Raw genomic sequence first — 23,655 nt, 5'->3', positions numbered from 1 at the left:
CATGTAATGTTTTTAACGGATTAAATCAAGCTAAACCTTTATTTAATTAGGTTAGTTCAGATTACCAAAATAATTTGAAAGGCTACCCAGGAAGGAAGATGACTGTACTGCAAAAGCTAGATTATAGTTTGAACATGGACTGAGAAACAAATAGCTTAATTTTTGGAAATATGTATTGGTCTGATGAAACTTGATCTGCAGTTTAAGAGAAATACACATAAACGTCTAAAGTTGGGGATAGTAAAAAAAACTGAAAACAAAAGGAGGAATAGCTCATTTTTTATCAATATGCAAATGGGAAAAAATAGTTATCCTACTCTAAAGGTTTATTCTAATTTAATGTCTAACAGGGAGAAAGAATAGATTGAGTCTGTTAATGGAGTCTATGTAAACATCAGGTTTTAACTGTATATGCAAAACCTAATACCTAAACTTAATAGTAATACAAAAAAACAGAAGAAATTATGTGATGTTTCAATAAAATCAGTTAAATTATTCTATTTTTTACTAATAAGATTTTTCAAACAATTATTTGATATGTCAGGCTTTACGGAGTTAACAAAAACACCGGAAACAAATGAAGTTTTTAAATATATTTTACTTTTACGAACATATTCTCACAAGTACCAGCATTTAAGGTGCACACACTTTACAGTAACGTGGATCAGAGCTACTTTAAGGGAGCTTGTATCAGGCAGGATGTTTAGCTGAACTATTTTAGTTTCTAAAGCTGGTTTCTCTGAGGTGCTATAAGCAAACATGCAAACAACCTGTATATTTCTAGCTGCTGAGTTTAACAGTTTTAAAGCTTGAACAAGGAACATTACTTGTACAGAGATCACAGAGAAGAACATCTTTACTGTGTTACTACAGAGCATCTCTAGATAAACTAGCAGGATAAATTTAACAACAGCGCATCTTTGAACTGCAATGCAAACCCATAGTGATGTTCAAGCACGAAACAAGATACAATCAAATGTACGTATAACAGTTAGCTAACGTGTTAATCTCTAACTGAAACAATTATTTTTTCCTTCGTCTGCTTTTGCGATGCATTGTGATAATGGACCAGACGTTTACTATGGTGTGCAAATGGAGCAAGATGTCTGCGGGTCTTCTGCCTCTCTGAACGTTTGGGGCAGCAGCCCAGCACAACGTTCATTTGGCCTTCTGTGCCTTCTGTGCAGATTTGGTGATTTTACCGCTTGTAGGGGCTTTCTTTTCCACGGCTTTTATCACTCCCACCGCCACCGTTTGACGCATGTCTCGGACAGCAAAACGGCCTGAGGAATAAAAAAGTCTCTGATATAAACTTTATCTATTCTCAGAAAGGTAAAAAACTAAGATTTTTGATTAATTTTTTCCTGCAGGCAAGTATTTTTACTATACGAGGTACAATCCCTTGTAAAAGTATTCATGCATCTTGGATGTTTTCATATTTTGCTTTCATATTGCTCTTGATCAATGTTAACCTGTATATTTATTAGGTCATCCATGTCCTGCAATTGTGTGCCATTTGCAACATTTTCAAGAGAAAATTCAAAGCCAAGAATGCTATTCTATATCGTGAGACTGCTTCAGACCTTTCCACAACCCTGTCCCTGACCTGCCTGACATATTTATCAAGCTTGTTAGGTTTGTAATTGCAACATAATGAGTAGTAGAGCACTTCACAGGGTATGAATACTTTTCCTAGGCACTGTACTGTAGCACTAGACAGACATTATATTGCAGGCTGGGACACTCACCGAGCGGTGGGTACTCAGAGAAGCTCTCCACACACATAGGCTTGCCTGGGATCATATCCACAATAGCAGCATCTCCAGATTTGAGAAACTTCGGGTTATCCTCCAGCTTCTTTCCAGAGCGGCGGTCTATCTTTTCCTTCAGCTCTGCAAACTTGCAAGCGATATGTGCAGTGTGGCAGTCAAGCACAGGGGCATAGCCAGCACTGATTTGACCAGGGTGGTTCAGGATAATCACCTATGAAAAATGTAATAGCTTTGTAAAATACTGAATTTGGAAAAATAGCAGCAAACAAAAACAAGAGCTTGGCAACAAATAAAATAGAATTAATTTAAAAAAAAACAGTAGCCTATATTAGTCAAGTCTTGGCTGTCCTTTTTTGAAGCCCTTTTACAAATTTTCTCAACTTTCAATTTACTTTAAAAATGAAAGATTTTGTCTCCAACTAATAAGTTACTAAAAGAGCGGGCTTGTTCAAATCGATGGATATTTACCATTTAACTACATTTGTTTCTGGAGTATTCCTTCAAGTTGAACTAAAAGATGGGACACCCAGTTCTCAGTTTTGGACACCCAGTTTTCCAGTTTCTGGGTAACAATAATAATCACAGTCATTACTAGGGAACAGACCTGGGAGGTGAAGCCAGCTGCCTCTTGTGGTGGGTCGTTCCTGCTGTCTCCAGCCACATTACCTCGGCGAATATCCTTCACAGAGACGTTCTTGACATTAAAGCCCACATTGTCTCCAGGTAGCGCCTCACTCAGGGCCTCATGGTGCATCTCCACTGACTTGACTTCAGTGGTCACATTGACGGGAGCAAAAGTCACCACCATACCAGGTTTCAGGATTCCTGTTTCTACTCGACCCACAGGCACAGTACCAATACCTGATAGAGAGGCAGAGAAGCAACCAGACGTTATGTGAACCTGGTGTCTAAATGTAAGCTGAAAAGCTATTCTTAAACATGTGGAACAGTCAGGGCCCATGGGAACTTATTCAAAACCTAATTTGTTTCTGCCCTCCTTTCCTAAACCACTTGATAAATGAGGCCTTTATATTTTACAAATATGTTCTTAAAAATCTAAATCACGAAACTGCAAGATCAACTCACCTCCAATTTTGTAAACGTCCTGCAGGGGCAGACGAAGAGGCTTGTCAGTGGGTCGGGTTGGAGGCTGGATGGCATCAAGAGCCTCCAGCAGAGTGGTGCCTGAGGCACTGCCATCTTTACGATTGATCTTCCAGCCTTTGAACCAGGCCATCTGTAAGAGATCATTGTTACTTTCATGTCAAAGCTGGGAAGAAAACAATAGCTTTTGGTGCCGAGTTTCCTTCAACTTTTACATGTGTCCCTGGTCCAACACATCTGAATCAAATGGCTGAATTACCTCATCAATATGCAGTCAGGTTCTCTAAAGTCCTGTTTATGATTTTATCATGTGACTCGGGTGTGTTGAAGCAGAGACACGTCTAAAAGTTGTAGGAGCTTGACACCCGTGCTTTGCAAGAAGATGGAAAACATTCAAAAGATCTGCGTCTCTGATTCTTCAAGCCTTTTTCAGCATGTTAAACACCCATGACAGTACAACTGAAAAAAGGTAGAATAATCATAGCTTATAGTAAGTGTTTTTCCAGAAGACCTCCCGTCAAACTCACATTAGGACTGGGCTCCAACATGTTGTCTCCATTCCAGCCTGAGATGGGTACAAAAGCCACGGTGTCGGGATTGTACCCAATCTTCTTGATGTAAGTACTGACTTCCTTCACAATCTCTTCATAGCGCTTCTGGCTGTAGTTGGGCTCAGTTGAATCCATCTTGTTGACACCTACGATGAGCTGCTTCACTCCCAGAGTGTAGGCAAGTAAGGCATGCTCACGAGTCTGCCCGTTCTTTGAGATGCCAGCTTCAAACTCGCCCACACCCGCAGCCACAATCAACACAGCACAGTCAGCCTGAAAGAGATAAAGAAATGAGAACTTCAGGGAGGAACTGAAAATTTACTTTATTTTTTTACTTATTTATTTTATTTCTACCTGGGATGTCCCAGTGATCATGTTCTTGATGAAGTCTCTGTGTCCCGGAGCGTCAATGATGGTGACATAATACTTGCTTGTCTCAAACTTCCAGAGAGAGATGTCAATGGTGATTCCACGTTCGCGCTCTGCCTTGAGTTTGTCCAAAACCCAGGCATATTTAAAGGATCCTTTTCCCATCTAAGAAAAGGATTGTCACATGAAACTTTGTCCTTAACACTTCAATCCACTTTTCTGATGCTTCAACCAGAAAACTCAAAAATTTGCTTTAACCGGGCTCCTCTGAAATGAGCCCCTGGAATGTTACAATGCAGAAAATCCTAAAAATATTCTATTTAAATCATACCTCTGCAGCTTCCTTCTCAAACTTCTCAATCGTTCTTTTGTCGATGCCCCCACACTTGTAGATGAGGTGGCCCGTGGTGGTGGACTTCCCTGAGTCCACATGTCCTATAACCACAATGTTAATGTGGAGCTTCTCCTTCCCCATACTGGCTCAGCCTAGAAGACGCTGAACAATAGAAACAAACAAAACATGTCAGAATTAACAACATGCAGCCCAGAAAGCATACAATCTCAACAGTAAGACAATGCTGATCAAAAACAACTGAACTTTAATTTGTACTCCACACTTTAGTTAATTAAATTGATCTGATCAAGCCAATGCCTCCTCCCTCAATTTACGGTTAAATACACTGCAATGCAGATCTAGATATTGAACTTTGCCACATTCTGTATCATTCTGTGCATCATTTACTTTAATTAAACAAGAAAATCCTGAAACAAAAACTCAACAGAAATTCACCCATAGCCATTAAAGTAAGCAAAGTAAATAAATTACCTTTACATATCAAATTTGACTCTTAACTTTACTGAATGGAATATTGCCGACATGCTGCTATCTTACAACATTGCATATTGAAGAAAATGATCAACTACATTTAATTACAATTTAATAATGTGCCACAAAACAAAGCAAAAATTTAAAAAAATCAGCTTTCATTTTTTAAAGAAAAATTAATAATCAAAGCAGTTTATTTTTAATACATTTTTGACAATATATATGTCACATTAATAATTACAAAATCACTCTACTATATGTAACCTTTACATAATTTGATTTCATATTTATCATTTTTTGTATTTTGTTTTTCATTCAACATAAACCGCCTTGCAGAAGTGAACTCATCCCTTTCTTATATTTTGGTACCTAACAATAAATTTTTATGTATTTTATTATAATAATATGCAGACCCGTTCAATAAGTTAGAATATTATTCAAAAGCTAATTTATTTTAGAAACTCAATTTACAAAGTGAAACACTTTATACAGGGTGATAGGCATAGACTGATCTTTTTAATCCTTTCTTTTTGTTATTTTGATGATTTTCCACTTACAGGTGATTAGAACACAACATTTAAGATTATAATATTACATCAGACTAATAAAAAAAAAAACATTCTTAAATGCAAACTTGCAGGCTTAATAAAAAGTTAATTTAATACCTGCCTAAAGTTGTTCAAAGGTATTTTTAATTTTATACCTATTAAAAGCATTTGTCCGTTTTATTTATGGGTGCAGAGCCAAACATTTTCCTCCAGCGATATCAGTGATTTGTTAGGGGCCACTCAATTATTTATAAATGTAAGTTTCTACTCGTGTAGAAGTTGAAAGCTTATTTATCTTATCTTGTAAATGCATGATGCTTCTGCCACCGTGTTTTACATGGTCCAGTGATCATGTTCTTGATGAGAACATGATCATCATGTTCTCATGATAGTCATGATAGTGTGAACACCAAACATAGTGATGAAGTATTAATAATGAAAATGTTGGCCTTTTCTGGCCAGTACACCTTCTTCCACATGTTTGCTGTGTCTTTTACTGTATGTTGCTTCTACCCAACTGTAAAAATGACTTATTGTAGTTTTCAACAACATTTTTCTTTGGGCTACTTTCAAATAAAAGCCAGATTTGTAGTGTGCACAACAATGGCCCCCTTGGTTGCTTTTATGGTTAAGGCTCTCCCTGCCACTGTACCCTTTTTTGTCCATGTATCACTTTATTTTCTTTTAACAATTACTGCTTCGAGGTGGTCAATTTGCCACAAAAAATACAATAAGACACATTAAAGTGTGTGGTTTTACTGTGACAAAATGTACAAGTGGGTGTGAGTATTATTGTTAAATATTGTAACTAATTCTTATTTAGCTTTCTCAAGTTTGTTTCCCACTTGTTGGAAGGATCAAACTAAATAAAATGCAAATATAAATGATGGAAAGATATAATGGGTTGTGCATGGGCATTTAGCGCACAATGTAGTGGAATACTACAAGGGAGAATTTAGAAAACAACACGGAATACAGCTGGTTGTAGAAATAAATTTAATCTCCAGAACCTTTTCTTATTAAATGAATCAAAAAAAAAGTTGAAGTGTAATGGCGGCCACCAATTCATATGACGAGTCACCGTGGAACACGAACATATTTCACAAAAATACCTTAAATAGGTTTACATTAGGAATATAAACGCACGAAATTTAAAACCCATGCCACTAAATAATTATTTGGAGACATTACCTTACCGTTGGCTTACTTTTCTCCGATGTGATGATAAGCTAACAGTTAGCACGCGATTTTTTTTTTTTTCAAAAGGCCTTTAGCGCTACTCCTAAAAGGCGCATGCGCATTTCTGAGTTTCATACTTGCCGTAACTGGTTGAGGAACCGGAAAACATCAATTCTGTGTTTTTATCAACATTTCTGATGTAAAAAAAATGTATAATAATAGTAACAGGTTATGTATGTCTATATGTTCCACGATGATTCGTAATTTGAGATGGCAACGCAAGCTATCAGTCCACAGCTATTATTGATAGATAGATAAATAAAACAAAAATAATACAGTGTTGACTTCAAAACAGTGTGGACTTGATAGCATAGAGCGCAGTGCTGATGCAATACTGCAGAGGTGAGGGCGTTAAGGCATGTTTGGGTCTGCATGTCTCAGCATCTTCGCAGACAGTTACACTGCCATGTTTATTCTAATGTGACATCAGCATGATGGGCGAAGAAGAAGAAGCATCATCCCCGCACAACTTCCATTAAAAAATATTCTCAATTGAAACTGCGCCACTCAGGCCTAACCAGCCCTAGAAAACCCCTTTGCACTATTTATGGCATCAAATTACAACAGGCATCACAGACACTCCACATTCAGATGCAGACTTGCTATGGATGCTCTCCTAACACGTCCCCGAAGTCAGCAGCCTTGAAAATGGAGCATGAAAAAAACGGAATAAAATGTGCGTTGTTTGTATAGGAGTCGTTCAGGAAGCCATTACCGAACCTACCTTTGCCTGCAAGGTGTGCTCACTGGTTCACAGTAGGGATGAAACAGAAGATGCTGCCTTTTGTGCTGTCCTGGGACTGACGCAGACAAGGTACTGCTGTGGAGACTGCCGTCAAATGCGTCATATACTGAAACTGCGAGGCTCAGCCACTAGATGGAGCCCTGCTGCCTCTCTGCACAATTAGGTGGCGAAAAGGTACACTGTTTTCAGTAATAAATGACTTTTTTCAGTCTGATTGATTGTTGGGCTTTTATATATAACCTACATAACCTAATTAATGTGAGACATTTGTAAATTTAACAATGCATTATTGATTGCATTATTGGTACATTTAATTCTCCCCTTCTTTTAGACTGGAATGTTTTATGGTGTTTGAAATCATTCTGAGATACTGTGTGTTTATATTTTTGCCTTCATAAATATTAAGTCAACCATGATTATTCACTACTGTCTTTTTTGATTTACAGGTATCTTAATTCTGCTTATCAGAATGAACCACAGATTTGGACATATCCCTTTATATAACAATTACAAACAATTCTCTGTGAAAACTGGTATTTAGTACAGAGGTATTATGTTATATTCATGTTCAAGAAAACTCTGTCATCAGGAAGTTTGCAAATTTGGCCTCTGTCCAAAAAATAATCACTGATATGCTGGACAAGAAGACTAAGTCACAAAAGGTCAATTCTTTTTGTAGAGAGATTTATTCACACGTATAACTGCAAAGTTGTGCATAACACAAAATCACTTATGAAAGATGTGCAGCATCTTTCGGCATAACCTCAGTAAACTCCTCAAGAAGAAAAATCTGCTCTGTCCTTTCTTAGTGGATTGTTACGTCTTCAGCTCAGCCTGTCTATGTGAACAGGTATACTCCTTAATCACCTCCACTTCTCCCTTAATAGAAATAAGGTTTGATCTAACTCTATTTCTTTCTATATCTACAATAATCATCTTTGTTTTGTTCAGATTTAAGATGATTGATCCCTTACTGTGACACAAATTGGCCCACTAGTACTTGTCCATCTCTGATACACCTAACAACTGCAAAGTCATCTGAGTATTTCTGCAGATGACAGGACTCTAACATGTACCGAAAGTCTGAAGTAAACAAAGTGAAAAAGAATGAAAGGACAGTTCCCTCTGGCCAACAAACTGATCAACAAATTGACCAACAAATAGTCCCAATAAAGAATCTGGAAAGTACTGTCAAAACGAAAATGAGAGCCCACACTCAAACAATGTAGATGAGCAAAAGGCTGCAATTACAGCAAACAGGAACCCCTTAATACCCTGGGGAAGCCATGGACTTTTCACTTTATGCCACAACACAGTAATTAAGGAAAAAATAATCCCCAAACAAGCATTGGGATTATTTCTCTACAGTGCGTGGATGATTTTTAACTGTCCACAATGTCTGAATTAAACATCCTTTTTTCTTAAAGAAGTACTAAGTTTTTCTGAGAAACGTTTGGTTTAAAAAAAAAAACAAAAAAAAAACTGCACCACTCAGTGTAATTAATACAAATTATGTATTTTTTATTCAAATATGATTTATTTAATTTTACTACTGAAATGAATTCATTTTATGATTTTCTGAGATGTCAGATGTCAGTTGTCATAACACAAATAACTGTTAAGATTAATAAAAGCAATCAAACTAAGAGAAAGCAAGGATTTTTAAAACCAACATGAAGAAGAACCCCTAACAGGTTTATTTTAAATAAACAGACTGTATACTTAAATATTCGAACAGGGCAAAAAGTGCAGCATCTGTGTAAAGTCGTTTACTGAGGCCGCTGGCAGGTGGCAGCCTTGTTCCTCTAGTTAGATTATTAAACCATTGAGATGGACTCAACCTCAGATTAGAGTTTGCCTTGCACGTTCAGATGTTTTAGACATCAGTGATTTTCTACAAAAAGGGAGGAGACAACAGACAGCGCATGCACTTCATCGACTTCAGGAAATAAGCATAAAAAGCAAGGGAATAAAATGAATATTTGTAGTTTTATTTCACAGATATATTTACGTAAATGTTTATTATATAGATTGTGTGGCATTTCGTTTGTTTTTATTTTAAAAAAATGGTCTTTACCCTTTTGTCGCACAAAAATTGCGTCATTGATCACGCTCACTCAGCTGTCCCGTCACACCGCAGAATCAGGAAAATAATACATTTCCCATCATATTCGAGTTTAATCTGTCGTCATGAACATAGAGCCTTTTTGTTTGGTGTGAGAAGACTTTGTTTTAAGGTAATACACTTTGTTGACTTCTTTCCTGAAAGGAAAATGCATCTGTTTCAGTAGGACTCCTTATAGCTGATCACTTATCCTCACTTATCCTCGCGTTTTTTCGTAGATAGGCTCATTCTCAGCTGTAGGCATGCATTTTTAATGCCAAGATCTGTAATAGTATTTGTATCTCCAGTCCAGCCTGTTTTGGTAACGCTATTATTCATCGCATGATTGAGAAGTTGTGTCAATTTCACTTCCCGTTTTAATATGTTCTGCACATTGTATCTTATTCCTAGGACTTTTTCTTTTTTCACTGGGTCAATGAAGCCCATCAGAGATGCTCAGCTGGGGGCTTTCACCTTCTTTGCCTCAGCTCTTCCTCATGATGTTTGTGGTAGCAATGGCCTCCCTCTGACGCCCAACTCCATTAAAATCCTGGGGCGTTTCCAGATCCTTAAGACCGTCACTCATCCCAGACTGTGTCAGTATGTGGACATCTCCAGAGGGAAACATGGTATGGCTGTTAACCCTGTTAGTTGTATGATATATTTTGTTCTACTGGTAACGGGCTTTAATGTACTGCGTTTACTGCAAGCGTGTTACAAAAATTTACTGCAAAGCTTTGTGAGAAATCCCAGTAGATTTCTTAAGAAGACTTGTTTATTTTTAGTTTATTGCAAAGGTTTGAACTCCCGAAATATCCTAATATGCTAGGAAAAACTCTGAAACACTGTGTTTTAAAAGACAAATGGTTTTAATATTTACTAAATGATCAACTAATTTTAGTGCTGCAAGTTAAGCAGCAACAACAAAGAAAGAAAAAATAGATGCATATGTATCACCAATTTCTTTTTGTCTTGCTGCATAGAACGGCTGATTGTTGTTGCAGAGCACTATTCAAGGAATGTGGGTGATTTCAGGCAAGAGCAAACAGTGAGGTAAGTTATGATCTAAATTCTCATTGGGATTTCGACTAGACCATTATAAAACATGAGTGTGCTTTAAACCAAATCATTATGCTGTAACTCTGGATGTTTACGGTTTCTTCTATGGTTGAAGTTGATTGAACATCTACACCAGCCTGTCAGTGTGTTGCAGCCTGTCAACAGTTTTTCTCTATAAGGGCCACTGTTAGTGGTGTACTGTCTCTGTAGAGTTACTGTGGACCGCTTGGCTGCATTTCTGGTTAATGCTGTCTGTGCACTGACTCGCAGTGTATTTATTGAGATTAAATTATATATCGGTAGAATGTATGTAATAATCATATGACTTCTATAGGTATTTGGTTGCACAGAATTATTTTGGGGCATGAACATTTTATGTTCTTTTCCTTCTGCTTCACAATTTGTGCTGATTTGTGTTGGTCTATCACATAAAATCCCAATCAAGATTTGTGATAGTAACATGACAAAATGGGAAAAAGTTTAATGAGTATATATTCCTATCAATTTTGTAAGGTAGATACAAAGTAGATACTGTAGCATGCATTAACTTTGTCAGCTGTTTATATTGTGGTATTGCTAAAAATATGTCTGCAAAACCTTGACACACAAATGTTCCAACTCTCACTTTTTATTGAATTTATGTTAGTCCAGAAAAGGTTCTCCAAGTTTCCTATGAGGTTCTTGAAGGTCTGGACTTCATGAACAAACATGGCTTGGTGCACAGAGCCCTCAGCCCAAACAATGTACTTTTGGATTGCAAGGTACTGTTTGTAACAATGTTTTTAGTCCTGTTAAAAGACAAGTAAATCTGTGCTTTAATATGACTTTTTTTTAATCCTGCTGCCAAATACTGTAGTCACGAATAAGAATGCAATTAATTTCAAATATTTAAAACTAAACTGAATTATTGCATTTGTTATTTTAAAAATATAACATATTAAGATTTAATATGTATTTATATTACATTATTTTCAAATGACCAAATCAAAACTATGAAATCTGTTGGGTTTTTATATCAGTTAAATAGCAATGGAAATATCTACAAACTCTCATTTTGTGATGAATTTTGTTTTTTAAGGGCAATGTCAAACTGGCAAAATTTGGCCTTTACCACATGACTGATCATGGGGCGGATGTTGATTTTCCCATTGGGTAAGTCGTTTCCTCTTTAATTTTCCCAGGTAGCTATGAGGCAGAGGTCAGAGCTACAATTCTGTCTCTCTGGTTTCATTCCAACCAAACTTCAAGAAGCGTAACGTACAGGATGATAAGTGTGAGCTGATGTGCTGTGTCATATCGACTCCAGCAACCCATCTTACCTTGCTCCAGAGGTGATTGCCCTGGGCTGCTTCAACCCCAGTGATCCATCACATAGTGAAACTCCATTGCCCTCAGGACCCAAGTCGGATGTCTGGTCACTTGGAATCTTACTCTTTGAACTATGTGCAGTAAGAATCCCTCCTAAACCCCCTGAAATATTTAGTTATTTTATTATTATTTTCAACTGGACTTTTCCTAAATTCCAGCTGTTCGAATAATGATTAGTTTCTGATCTGATGATGTTAATCAATTATAGGGAAGAAGAGTCTTGCAGAACATTGAAATAAGTGACAAACTGAAGTTCATTTTAACCTTGGGTGAGTAAAAAGGATTTAATTAACCTGAGTGTAAAGCACTGGCCTTTTAAACTCAACTGGGCTGAATATGAGACATCTGTTTTTGCCAGGTTGCATGGATGATATTGTCACTGTCCTTGCTGAGGAACATGGATGTTTAGAAATCATTAAGGTACGCCTGAGAAACACTCCGTCTCTGCACCTACACAATTAGACAACTATTTAATATTACTAGTTACAATTAGACAACTATTTAATATTACTAGTTACTGTTAATAGTTTGTTACTTTTGAGATAAGTAGAAAGCATGTGTACGTACCGCTATAGACCTAGAAATTATGTGAAGGCTGGATTTTAATCCGTAGGTTTCTTATTTTACAAATTGATAAGTTTTAGTTCTAGTTTTATTCATAAGAGTTTCAGTTTTTAATACTTGTATATGTGTTAAAGGCCATGTCTGCAATGGCCTTTTCCTATCCTCTATGGTGAGAGGATGGTGACATCCTTTCACCACAGGATGTCAGTTAAGACACAAAACAGGCTTAGTTGTTGATCTTGAAACAAGGATACAAAATGTATCCTTGTTTCATACCAGATTTTAGGAGCCATTTTTTAGTATATGTCATGAAATAAAAATATATAACACATAAGTTTTTAGATGTAATCATCCTTATTCTGTAGAATTAAAGAAACCTTCTGAACTGATCAATCCTATTTAAATGTACTTAATTACCAAAGGCATTTATACATATTTACTGTGTTGATGTATTGAAAATGCAACCTTTTGAGATAACTTAAATGGGGAAAGTAGCTGATCATCACGTTTATGACGTGTTCACAGGAGCTGCCTGAGAATGTTGTTGAATTATTAAGGAAGTGTTTGACCTTTCTTCCATCCAAAAGGTAAATATAGTGTTTGCTACAAATTTCTCCCACGTTTATTCACACTGCTGGTGAAAATGTGTTCTGTATATTATGTTATTGTTTGTTGATTAACTTTAGCCACACTTTCCTCAATGTATTGAAGAACTCTGTAGGATATAAAGTATAGATATACAAAACTCAACTAGCGTGAGTAACTTTCTGCCTCTCACCACAGGATGTCAGTCAAGACACAAAACTGAGGCTTAGTTGTTGATCTTGTTTATTGAAGTTTAGTGAAAATTACAATCAGGTACTTTGGAATCGCAAAGGAAATCAAATAAATTCAAGATTATCTAAATTTAATTTAATCAAGCATATGTCCCAAACCTTTTACTATTTCTTTTTTAATAAGTTCATTTGATAAGTGTATCAAATTGCAGTTGGTTTTTGTGTTTATGGTCCGAAAACAATTGTACTGCATCCAATATAAACAAGGGTTTAAAAAAACTGATTTTCAGTCATATACTGATTTTACAGTATACGACTGTATACTTGATATACGACTGTATGCTTGATATTCCCTTGATATACAGTCGTATACTGTATATCAAGGGAAGATTGACCAGTTTTGATTTCTGGCTGATTCTATTGGTACATCTCCATTTTTGTCCCTTTACTCCATGTGTGGATGTGTGTATGAATGGGTGAATGTAGTGTAAAGAGCTTTGCAATCCTTGGACTTGATAAAGTGTGATACAAATGCAGGCCTTTTACCATTTAACCCTTTTCTGCTTTTTGTAACCTGAAGGCCAACCCCTGCCGAGCTGCTTAGAGACCCTGTTTTTGATGGCATTTCCTGCCACTATTCACCCTTCCAGAAGCCTGTCAGTTTGTTTTCATCTTCTTTGCGCTGTGCACACCTAGAGCTCCCAGATGACATCAGTGATCTTTGCAAAGGTCTCCTTCAAATATTACCTGATTCTTAGTTTGATTAAATATCTCTTTTTCTAGACCTGAAACAGCAGGACAAAACATTAAAGCTATGTTTTGACCTACTGTTTCTACCTAGTACTTGAGCTTTTGTCTGTGTGTAATCCTAGATGATGATGAGGATTACTTGTCAGAGCGCGGCATAGATGAGGTGTACCATCTATGGTGCCTCGCGGGTGGGGACCTGGAGAAGGAGCTTACCAACAAGGAAATCATCCAGTCTAAGCCACCAGTCTGCACATTGCCCAAGTACATCACATCCACACAGACATACACTGAATCACATGGGGGTTATCTGAATATATGCACATATTTAATCATGTTATGGCCTATTTAGAATGCTATATCTGCATGCTCTTATATTTTCTTTTAGGTTTGTCTTGGAGGATGGGGAGTCGTTTGGCCAAGGGAGAGATCGAAGCTTCCTGCTTGATGACACCACAGTGACGCTGTCTCTGTGCCAACTCAGAAATGTAAGGCGGTTTGTGTACTTTACTACATTAAGATGCAAGTTTTGATAATCGTATCACTGGAAAAAATGTTGACAGTGAAAGACACATAGAAAACGAACGAAAAAAATACAAAAAAGTGTCACCAATTTTCATTTTTTCTTTTTTTCAAGGTAAAATGCTTGTAATGGTCAACTTCAATAAATTTCATAAAGAAGAACTAAGAGTGCTTAGTGTAATTTCTAGAATCCTAAAAATGTATAAAAATATACTTGCCGCCTTAACTATATACATATTTACTGCTATAGACCCAAATGTGTCTTTTATAAAATGAATGAACATAAACCCCCTCTAATATTTTGATAAATACCTCTTAGCAAGACCCAGAGAAAGAACACACTTTTGTAGACATCAACAAGATATGGGTATTGTTTTTGCTGGAATTTTGATTAGTAATGGTGGTATTCATTCAAATTGCATGATTTTCGTTGGAAAATATATAATGTAGGAATATTTCCTGTAATTTACTTAATAGTGTCGAAGCAAGAGGTGTGAGAAGGAGTCTTATTTGTGCATCGCAAATCCAGTTTTGATCAGTATTTGGGACGCATTGTCCTGAATCCATTCGTGTCCAAATAACAACCGTCTCCCGCTCATAAAAATAAATTAGTTTGGATTAGAGCCATAATAAAATGAAACCAGCTGCAGCACCAGTCTCATTATCCACACTGAACAGGCATTTGCATTGGAATGAACAGAGGGTGCCAACCAAAAAACTTGCTGCTGCTTAAAATTGATAGATTAAATATTGGATAAAATATTCAACACAGACAGGTCAAATGCCTTCTGGACAAAAGTTTGGTGATCAGATGAGACAAAGATTGAAATGTTTGGCCACAGTGACAGGAAGGATGTTAGGAGGAGTAAAGGTAAGGTGGTGGCGGCAGTATGCTAAGGGTTGGTTTTGCTGCTTGCAGGGCTACTTGCAAATTAGTCAACTTTATGTTAAATAAACAGACAGACATTTGAAACCTGGAAAGGGTTGAGTGTTGCAACAGACCAATTATCCTAATGAACAAAAACTTGGTTGGAATGGATAAAGCAGGCAAACCTGAAACTACTGAAATAGTGCTAGCCTCAACCCTATTCAAAATGCGTTGACTATAATCTAGTGGTAACTTCGCAACAGGAAACCAACCAAAAATAAACTAAACCATAAAAAGATTCATTCATTCATTGCTAGTTATGTAACACTGAAAAGAATCCCCTCAAACTGATTCTTGAAGGGCCAAAATAAAAAACAATCACAGTCACTCAATATTTAAAATGAGCAATTCAGTTACAGTTACATTAGATTGTAATATATGATTATTTTGCAGATTTTCATTTTTACAAAAGGTATGTTTTCATTTTAGTGTCCATATTATCTATATGTACAGATTATTAAACTGTGCCAAACTGAAGATCAGTGGGCCCTTTACTTTAAGCATAAATGAGAGGCAAACACATGTATGTCAAATTGGACGTTTTGCTTCGTTGACTCTTATCGCAGATTATAGAGTTGAAATCAGGACATGAAAAAGAATATCTTTTTTTTTTGGTCTAGAGACTGAAGGATGTTGCTGGAGAAGCCTATTACCCTCTGCTGGAAGATGAGTAAGCCTCCTCCATTCTAAGACCTTTCCCATCTTCCAAGTCACTATTTTTTAGCATTATCTTGTCATTCCTTTTGGCACCAGTAATGTCATGTCCCTATCCACCTTCCTCCTGCAGACAGTCGAGTTTGCCGCAGTCTAACAGCAGCAATGAGCTGTCGGCCACTGTCACGCTGCCACTCATCATCCGCGAGAGAGACACAGAGTACCAGCTCATCCGCATCATCCTATTTGACAGGTTGCTCAAGGTTAGGGCAGCATATGTACTTGTGTACATCAGCATTACACACTCAGAATCCACACCCGTGGTAGAATACACAAGCATAATGTTCTCAACTTCAATCTGCAGTATATTTCATTGGTATTTTATGTGAAAGAGAAACACAGAATATAGCATAATTATGAAAGGGAAGGACAACCACATGGTTTGTAAAATACTTTTTGTTCAAAAATCTATAGTAGTAAATGCACCACCACCTTGAAACATGGAGGTAGCAGCAACATGCTGTGAGGAATCATTTCGTCATCATAGATGCGAAAACTGGTCAGAGTTGGTTGGAAGTTTGATGGAGTTAAACACTGAGGAAATCTGGAAGAAAACCTGTTGGAGGATACACATTAACCTGTTAGATGTTCACCTTCCAACAACCCTAAATATACGGCCAGAGTTACATCAAAGCATACTCCTGTGTCAAGTTCGAGACCTTAATTCCACCGAGAATTGATGTCAATACTTCAAAGTTGATGTTTGTAGCTGCTTTTCGTTCCGTCTGACAGAACTCGAACCAGTTTTCAGGGAGAATGAGCAACAACTCCATCATTAAGATGTCCAAAGCTAGTAGAGACAAGACGTGCAGTTTTAATTATAAAATTATAGTGAAAGCCATGTCTACAAAATATTGATTCAGAGAGGCTGAATACAAATGCACGCCATAGTTTCAGATTTTAATTTGTAAAAGATTTTTAAAAGGATGCATTTTTTTTTCTTTCTCTTTCCCCCAATTTCACAATTATTGCACTGGCCCTTTTGATGCAAGTGGTGTCAAGGCTAGTTATTAGATTTAGGGGACAATAAAATTTTTGTGGAGGACCAGTTTGTTTTGGATAGTTTATTCCTTTAATCAATGAAATCGCCATTGAAAATTTCTTTGTATATTTACTCTGTGATACTTTATATGTTTTGTCTTTAGGGCTATCCATACAAAAAGAACCTTATGTGGAGAGAGGCCAGAGTGGATATTCCTCCTCTGGTTAGAGGACTGGCTTGGGCTGCTTTGCTGGGCATTGAGGTACAAAACCTAAAGCAACTAAATTTAAATGAGAAAAGGTGCATTGGTTCATCTGTTCTTTGTATTTTTTTTGCATAGGGTGACATTCAAGCTAAGTATGACAGCATTGACAAGGATACTCCCATACCAACTGACAGACAGGTAGGCTGAAGAATAAAAGCTAACAGCTGAGTCAGTTTACTTTTTTCAAAGGTTTGTTATTTCATGCTGAAGTTGTTTATTTTTATGTTTTCTTTTTTTTTTTGTGCAGATTGAGGTGGATATCCCACGCTGCCACCAGTATGACGAGCTACTGTCATCTCCTCAGGGTCACATCAAGTTCAGGCGTGTGTTAAAAGCCTGGGTGGTCTCCCATCCCGACCTGGTCTACTGGCAGGGTCAGTTACTCCCCATTCATCTTCTTTTTTTGAATCTGTAGCCTCTCTTTTTTTTCTCTCTCTCTTTTTTTTCCTTTTATTATCCTGGTAACACCCATAAGTGAACACTAGATGGCGATTATGCCTTGTTTTAGAAACAACATTTTTTTGACCACAGGTGCTTTAGTTTGACCTTTAATTTTTTTGATGCACTTTCCATTTCAGGTTTGGATTCACTTTGTGCTCCATTCTTATATTTGAACTTCAATAACGAAGGTGAGGATCTCAGTTTGAACTTTCCAGCTTGGATGCACAGATCATCAGTTTCATTTTAATTGGGTTTTTTAATCTTTTATTTAAGGCCTCTTTTTTTTTTCAAGGTTTGCTGAACATGTAACTTACACCTTTAATAATTTTAAGGATAATTGAGGGAATTCAATAACCTAGACAGAGCTCAAAAATATACAAACAGCCTCAAATTTACAGATACACCATGAACAATGTTTGCTTAAAATTCCTTCTCCAAGTTTCAGAGAAATCAGATGCCTTGTGTAGACCCCAACTAGATCTGGTTGTAACTCTGACTCACAATAAATTTGACTAATCTTCATTAGCAAAAGTGTAGTTCAGTTATGTTACCTCACTTTTACTCCTCCAAACAGACTTCTTGTCATTGTGATAACAAAGACTAAATCTCGATCTCAATAAAACCATTTTTTTCAAGGATTATTTAGCCTGTCCATGTGGGCAGCTGAACGTATCATTTGGCCCCAAAGATCTCCGTGTTGAAGCAGAAGCTTTTATATTTGTTGGCACCTTCATGTTGATGTTAAACCGGCTTCACTGTGAATGACAACACTGATGTTTCAGCAGTTTCTAGTCTATGATGGGGTGAACATACAGTATGTACAGTAGGTCAGATGGTTGAAACTTGGACATAGTTTGGTGCAACTGCTTTAATCACTGTAAATCCTAGTTTGTTTGGTTGAACCTAAAAATAAAACATACACAATTCAAATGAAAAGCCCAAAATTATTTCTGGCTGATACATCTTCATGTAAATGCCAAGTGTTTATTTCTACATTAAATTTGTATATATGTTGTTCTCTCTATAGCATTAGCATATGCCTGCATGTCTGCCTTCATCCCAAAGTACCTGTACAATTTTTTCCTGAAGGACAACTCCCATGTCATCCAAGGTAAGATAATTAAAGAAGAAACCTTCGTTTTGTGTCCGAGTAAAATTTCTTGGTTAAAAGAAAAGTCAATCATGTTTCTTCCTAATGTTGCAGTGTACATTTGTGAAGCATCCTTTCACTATAGGCTTCCTTTCTCAGTGCTTTTAAGCTTGTTTTATCATCTGCCACTGCAGGTTGAGTTTTAATGATTAAACGCAGTCAGAGGCTTTAAGTTTAGAAACAAATTATCATAGGCTGACAGGGTGTCAGCTTGTCACCCTAATATTGATTAAATCTGGGCTCAGTGTTGCTTCTAAACTGTGAAAACTAATTTCAGTCTGTCTTAATGGAGTCTGCAGCTGAGCCACATCATTTAGAAATATGGAAACAAATGAAACTGCAAATGCCTGCAGAGAAATATGATAATCAATTCCTGCGTGGCTGATAAAGAGATGCCTTGCACACCTCTGAATCTCTGTCAGGAATGAGACTGTTATTGTATCCTTCTTTGAATAGTTGCTATGCAGAGGTGCCTAATGTTTGTTTGTGGGGGAAAACTACTTTAATTCAACGTTTGAGGATCAGATGTCCAAATGGAATGTTTAGACTCCCCTCTCCCCAAAAGAAAATAACTCACATTATTTTTTAAGTGTTAATTTTGTCATTTCTAACTAAAATAGTGCATTGGTCATTTTTGTTCCTTTGCCATTTTAAAAAAATCTTTCGTACCCAATATTTCCGGGGATGCAACTTACCTATCGACCAAATGACGTTATTTTCCAACTATGCATCGATTCGTACACGTTACTCTAACATTGAGTAGTTAATACATTTATACCCAAATAATGAAAGTATTTATTTTATCTATCATAGTCTACTGTTAGGATGTTGTTTGGTGACTCTAGTGAACAATGTATATTAGCAGAGGGGTTATCAGAATGAGCTCACATTTTTGGCTTAAATAGGAATCAGGGCCATAATTAGTCACATATTATCTGGATTTCTGTAGGGTCCATTTGACTAATGAATTGTGTAATATTATTATGCTGTAGCAGATTTGCAAGGCCCATTTAGGTCAACAAACATTATTGAAGGACCAGATTTATCACTGGAAACCAGCAATAAAATCTGTTCCAAGAACTGGAGATCTTACAACTACAAGAAGATGAATATCAAAAAGTTCCTACTCTATTGTTTACTACGAGCTACATGGATGTGGCAGGGACCTTGGTACATGGCTTATTGAAGCTTTATTGAAGCTTTTCTGAAACACAAATTTACCTACAGAAGTTGTTTTTTGTGAATAATCTAGATCATACATTAAAATCATTATGTAGGTTTTAATGTATACATTAAACCATACATTTTAATGTATGATTTTTGCAGAAACCCTGTACAATGTTGTAGCACTTTACATATTTAGCAGAAAAATACCAGAGCATTTACATGAAGTTGTAAGCAAATAAGATACAATTAATTAGAGATGTATAATAATAATTTGTGGATGTTATATAATTATATCTGGCTGGTCTTATTGACCTTTCATAATTTTTGTACTTTTTGCAGTATTCAGTAAATGTAAGAATACATTTAACAATTCAGTAAATGTACTGAATACTGCAAGATTCAGTATTTTTCCTGAGTCTTGCAATAACCTAGCACTATATAATAAAATATTTCATGTAACATATTGTGGTAAAATACTATACTAAATACATAAATACATTTATATAGTTTATGTGAGAAAATAAATGCAAATAAGTTCAAGCATTTGTAGGATTTGCACATTTTTATGGCCTGGTAAAAACCAGCCCTTTGCTGTTCTTTTTGCTTTGCACAGAAGGCCTGAACCCTTGGCCATTGAGAAAGATTGCTTTCTCGAAGTTTCAAATTTTACCCAGTCGATAACGTTTGGGCGTAATGTTTGCAACTGGCCAGTTCAGCACTATGAAACTGATTGGAAATTGCCTCTACTTTTATACAACCATCCCCTTCTGCTAAGAGAGAAGTGCCAATCCATGTGAGGCAGCTGTTATTTCAACATTTGGAAGCATGACCAACTTGGACTGAATGGCTTTGTTCAGTCCCATTGCTGCTATTGCCAGCTACACGCAGACTACAAATAAAAAACTGCTGAAAACTGACCTAATCTTTCACAACTAATCGTTCTGTTCACTGATTGGCCTGGTTGAAATTAAGTCAGAGAAATTGAGGGCAATCAGAGAAATTCCAGATGGTGCACTGAAGGTAGATGAGAATTGAGCGAAATTGAGTAAGGAAGGCAATGACCAGGCTAACATTTTTATAATTATTTTCATAACTTATCAAAGTATTTTACTAGCAGCCATAAAACATCCATTTATTTTTCTTGATGATTAACAATGCCACATTAATTTGCAAAGGGGTGAATTGATTCATAGCTATCAAAGCCACATTCATTGTGTGTTTTTGAGTACATGTTATAGAATAGATTTTTTTCCTGACCTTTTCGCTCTTTTGCTTTTGTTCCAGAGTACTTGACTGTTTTCTCCCAGATGATTGCCTTTCATGACCCAGAGCTAAGCAACCATCTAAATGAGATTGGCTTCATTCCAGATGTAAGTTGCACAGGATGAAAGTGTCCTGTCAAACTGATGACAACAGGCTCCAGTGCAGGACATGCTCAGATAACGTTCGTCTTACATTGCAAGTTTTACTTCAATTCAGAGACAGAAGAAAATTATTCTTGCTCCTTGCCAAGGGCAAAGAAACCTCCTTGGATGGCCGGGCATATCTCTTCATTGCCACTGACACATTTTGTTCCACATCCTTCCTTCCTGAATTTGTGGTCACAGTCAAGTTCTCCCCATAGTCCACAGCTAGTAATTTATACAGCGGCTCATGTCTTCCAGGCACACTTAATGACTGCCTTCTGCTGGACTTAGCTTATTTTTTTCACTATGGGCCAATTCCTGATGCCCTTTGCCTTCCTCCTTACAGCTTTGCTCAGTGACAAGGTTAAAGTCTGTGCCACCTGTCTGTGAATTTAGTTGCGTGCTGATGAATGTGTGTCATCTGTGGAGCAGCCTCTGAAATATCACCAGTTGGATAGTGAAGTATCAGAGCCTGCAGCTTCCTTCTGAGTTTTCGACGCTGCAGCTCCTGAGTAGTGCATTTTAAACACAGAATTACTATTGGTAATTGGATTTACTGCAATTAAATTTAGTTTCTTGATAAATGTCCTGCATAGCCTTTGGATTGTAAAAAAACATTAAGTAAAACTACCTCATTTTAAACATATTTAAACAAATGACTATTTTATTTAAAACAGAAAAAAATCCCACAGCTGTTTAAGTAATATAGTATTGTCGTTGTGATGGACCGGCGAACTGTCCAGGGTGAACCCCACCTCTCAGCCGTTGACCACTGGAGATAGGCACCGGCACACCTCGCGACCCCACTACGGTTAAGAGTGTAAGATAATGCATGGATGGATATTGTTAACTAGATTTGAAATGTAATCTACAATGTTTAAGCATCATTTTTATTGTTACATAAATTTAAGCAAAGCTAGAAGTGCAAACAGTTGTGAAAGAGGTCCAGTCACTCTTTAGCAACTCTATCCTTACCACTTCCTGTCTGATGTACTAACATCCCCACGACAAGGTGTAGTGGCTTCCATTGACTTTCGATGAGGTTGATTTATTGGGTCATTGCAAAAAAACTTTTTTTGCCAGTTTGCCACGAAAATGCAAAAATGATCTGAATTGCACAAAAATAATCCTGACTTAACACCATAGGCATTAATTAGAGTGACAGCTGGTCTTATTTTAGTTAGAAAAAGACTTGTTCTTAGCAGTTCTAAATACTTGCTACCAGCTTATTTTATTTCTTTATAAGTAAGGGAATGTAGGACCTTCATTCAGCCAGCTGAGCTGCAGTGCTGATCAGCAGGCTGTGGAGCTGACTTATTTATTCTCCATACAGCCAGAGAAAATCTCCTGTGCCGCTTTTTATGGAATCTCATGAAAATATATTTAACCTACAGGATCGCGATGGTGGGGAATTTTAGCAGTTTTGAAAATGTAACTTTTTAAAACTTTGATATACCTTGATGTTTATATCCAGCCTATGCCTTGGTCAGAACAGCAGTTAACAAAAACGTTACTGTTTTTTTATGGATTTTAAGCCTTTGAAGTCCTGCCAACTTTGGCTGTGTTTCTGTTTCAGTTTTATGTCTGGATAATGCTAAATAATCTGTGTGGATACAGCTGTCATGCACGTCAGACCATGTAATTAGACGAGAGACATTAAATCCACTTAACTTTCACTTAGCAAATACTCCATCAGCCCCAACAAAGCCAAAGAATAAATGCAAAACACTGTTTTCCAGTGGGTACTATGTAGAGACATTTTGAAACAGTAAGTACTACAAGTTTTGGAGTTTGTCATTAAAAAGTCACAAAATTGAAAAAGGCAGTTTTATCATGTTTTATTTTTATTCAGAAGATGATATCTTAAAGTGAACATTTTAACTACGAAGTACCCTGAATTTGGATTTTCAAGTGCAAGTCTACAATTTTTTGGCAACAACAAAGCAAACATCCAATATGTCTGCCTTGCATGAAAACGTTTAGCTAAAACCGAATAAACAACAAACTCTGTACTTGCACTTTTCCGATTCCTAACTTGTTCTCCCTTAGTGAATAGATGCTAAAGCATCTAATTTTTCAGTGACACAGAAACTCATTATGGACCTTTGGTAAGTTTCCAGTGCTCTTTTTTCAGCATGGTTAGCAATCTAGATTACATATAGTCTGTGGTTTAATTCAGGCTGTTTCAATTTAGTGCTATCTCCTCTCCAGAGTATACAATTTGCACCTCCACTAATTCAATCTGGCTGAACCAGAGGTTCTGTGACTAGGGATGATACTTGGAGCGCAGTAATGCTCTGGTTCATCA

General features: G+C 36.8%; 2 protein-coding genes across 5 annotated transcripts in view; one reads left to right on the top strand and one right to left on the bottom strand.

Annotated features, from left to right (window-relative positions):
- Positions 1-578: 578 nt before the first annotated feature.
- On the bottom strand, positions 579-7,289 carry LOC114145395 (elongation factor 1-alpha 1). Of its 2 annotated transcripts, none has more exons than XM_028018933.1 (8): positions 7,134-7,289; positions 4,128-4,292; positions 3,782-3,961; positions 3,404-3,700; positions 2,859-3,009; positions 2,377-2,633; positions 1,749-1,983; positions 579-1,283 (listed from the first exon to the last, which is right to left on the bottom strand). In XM_028018933.1, the coding sequence occupies exons 2-8, from the start codon at positions 4,269-4,271 to the stop codon at positions 1,159-1,161; spliced, it is 1,389 nt and encodes a 462-aa protein (XP_027874734.1). In that variant the 5' UTR covers positions 4,272-4,292; positions 7,134-7,289; the 3' UTR covers positions 579-1,158. The 2 variants fall into 2 exon arrangements, with proteins under 2 accessions (XP_027874734.1, XP_027874735.1); XM_028018934.1 differs by having other exon boundaries at positions 4,128-4,282; positions 7,134-7,266.
- Positions 7,290-9,251: 1,962 nt separating this feature from the next.
- The window catches only part of tbck (TBC1 domain containing kinase), a 34,016-nt gene continuing 19,612 nt past the window's right edge, over positions 9,252-23,655 (top strand). The window contains exons 1-20 of one of the 3 annotated variants that reach the window (XM_028018804.1): positions 9,252-9,391; positions 9,670-9,887; positions 10,242-10,311; positions 10,964-11,078; positions 11,396-11,469; positions 11,624-11,765; positions 11,894-11,954; positions 12,044-12,105; positions 12,775-12,836; positions 13,606-13,754; positions 13,898-14,036; positions 14,161-14,260; positions 15,843-15,892; positions 16,010-16,139; positions 17,082-17,180; positions 17,259-17,321; positions 17,431-17,557; positions 17,762-17,812; positions 18,652-18,735; positions 21,226-21,311. In XM_028018804.1, the coding sequence (XP_027874605.1) occupies positions 9,695-9,887; positions 10,242-10,311; positions 10,964-11,078; positions 11,396-11,469; positions 11,624-11,765; positions 11,894-11,954; positions 12,044-12,105; positions 12,775-12,836; positions 13,606-13,754; positions 13,898-14,036; positions 14,161-14,260; positions 15,843-15,892; positions 16,010-16,139; positions 17,082-17,180; positions 17,259-17,321; positions 17,431-17,557; positions 17,762-17,812; positions 18,652-18,735; positions 21,226-21,311 (1,857 nt within the window). In that variant the 5' untranslated portion in view covers positions 9,252-9,391; positions 9,670-9,694. Of the gene's footprint in view, positions 9,392-9,426; positions 9,581-9,669; positions 9,888-10,241; positions 10,312-10,963; positions 11,079-11,395; positions 11,470-11,623; positions 11,766-11,893; positions 11,955-12,043; positions 12,106-12,774; positions 12,837-13,605; positions 13,755-13,897; positions 14,037-14,160; positions 14,261-15,842; positions 15,893-16,009; positions 16,140-17,081; positions 17,181-17,258; positions 17,322-17,430; positions 17,558-17,761; positions 17,813-18,651; positions 18,736-21,225; positions 21,312-23,655 lie in introns of those variants that run through there. The other 2 variants (XM_028018805.1, XM_028018806.1) reach the window with 2 other exon arrangements.

Source organism: Xiphophorus couchianus, chromosome 5 (genome assembly GCF_001444195.1).
Source record: "Xiphophorus couchianus chromosome 5, X_couchianus-1.0, whole genome shotgun sequence".
Taxonomy (NCBI): domain Eukaryota; kingdom Metazoa; phylum Chordata; class Actinopteri; order Cyprinodontiformes; family Poeciliidae; genus Xiphophorus; species Xiphophorus couchianus.
Note: the sequence above shows the minus strand (reverse complement) of the source record. Positions and strands in the feature narration are given on the sequence as shown.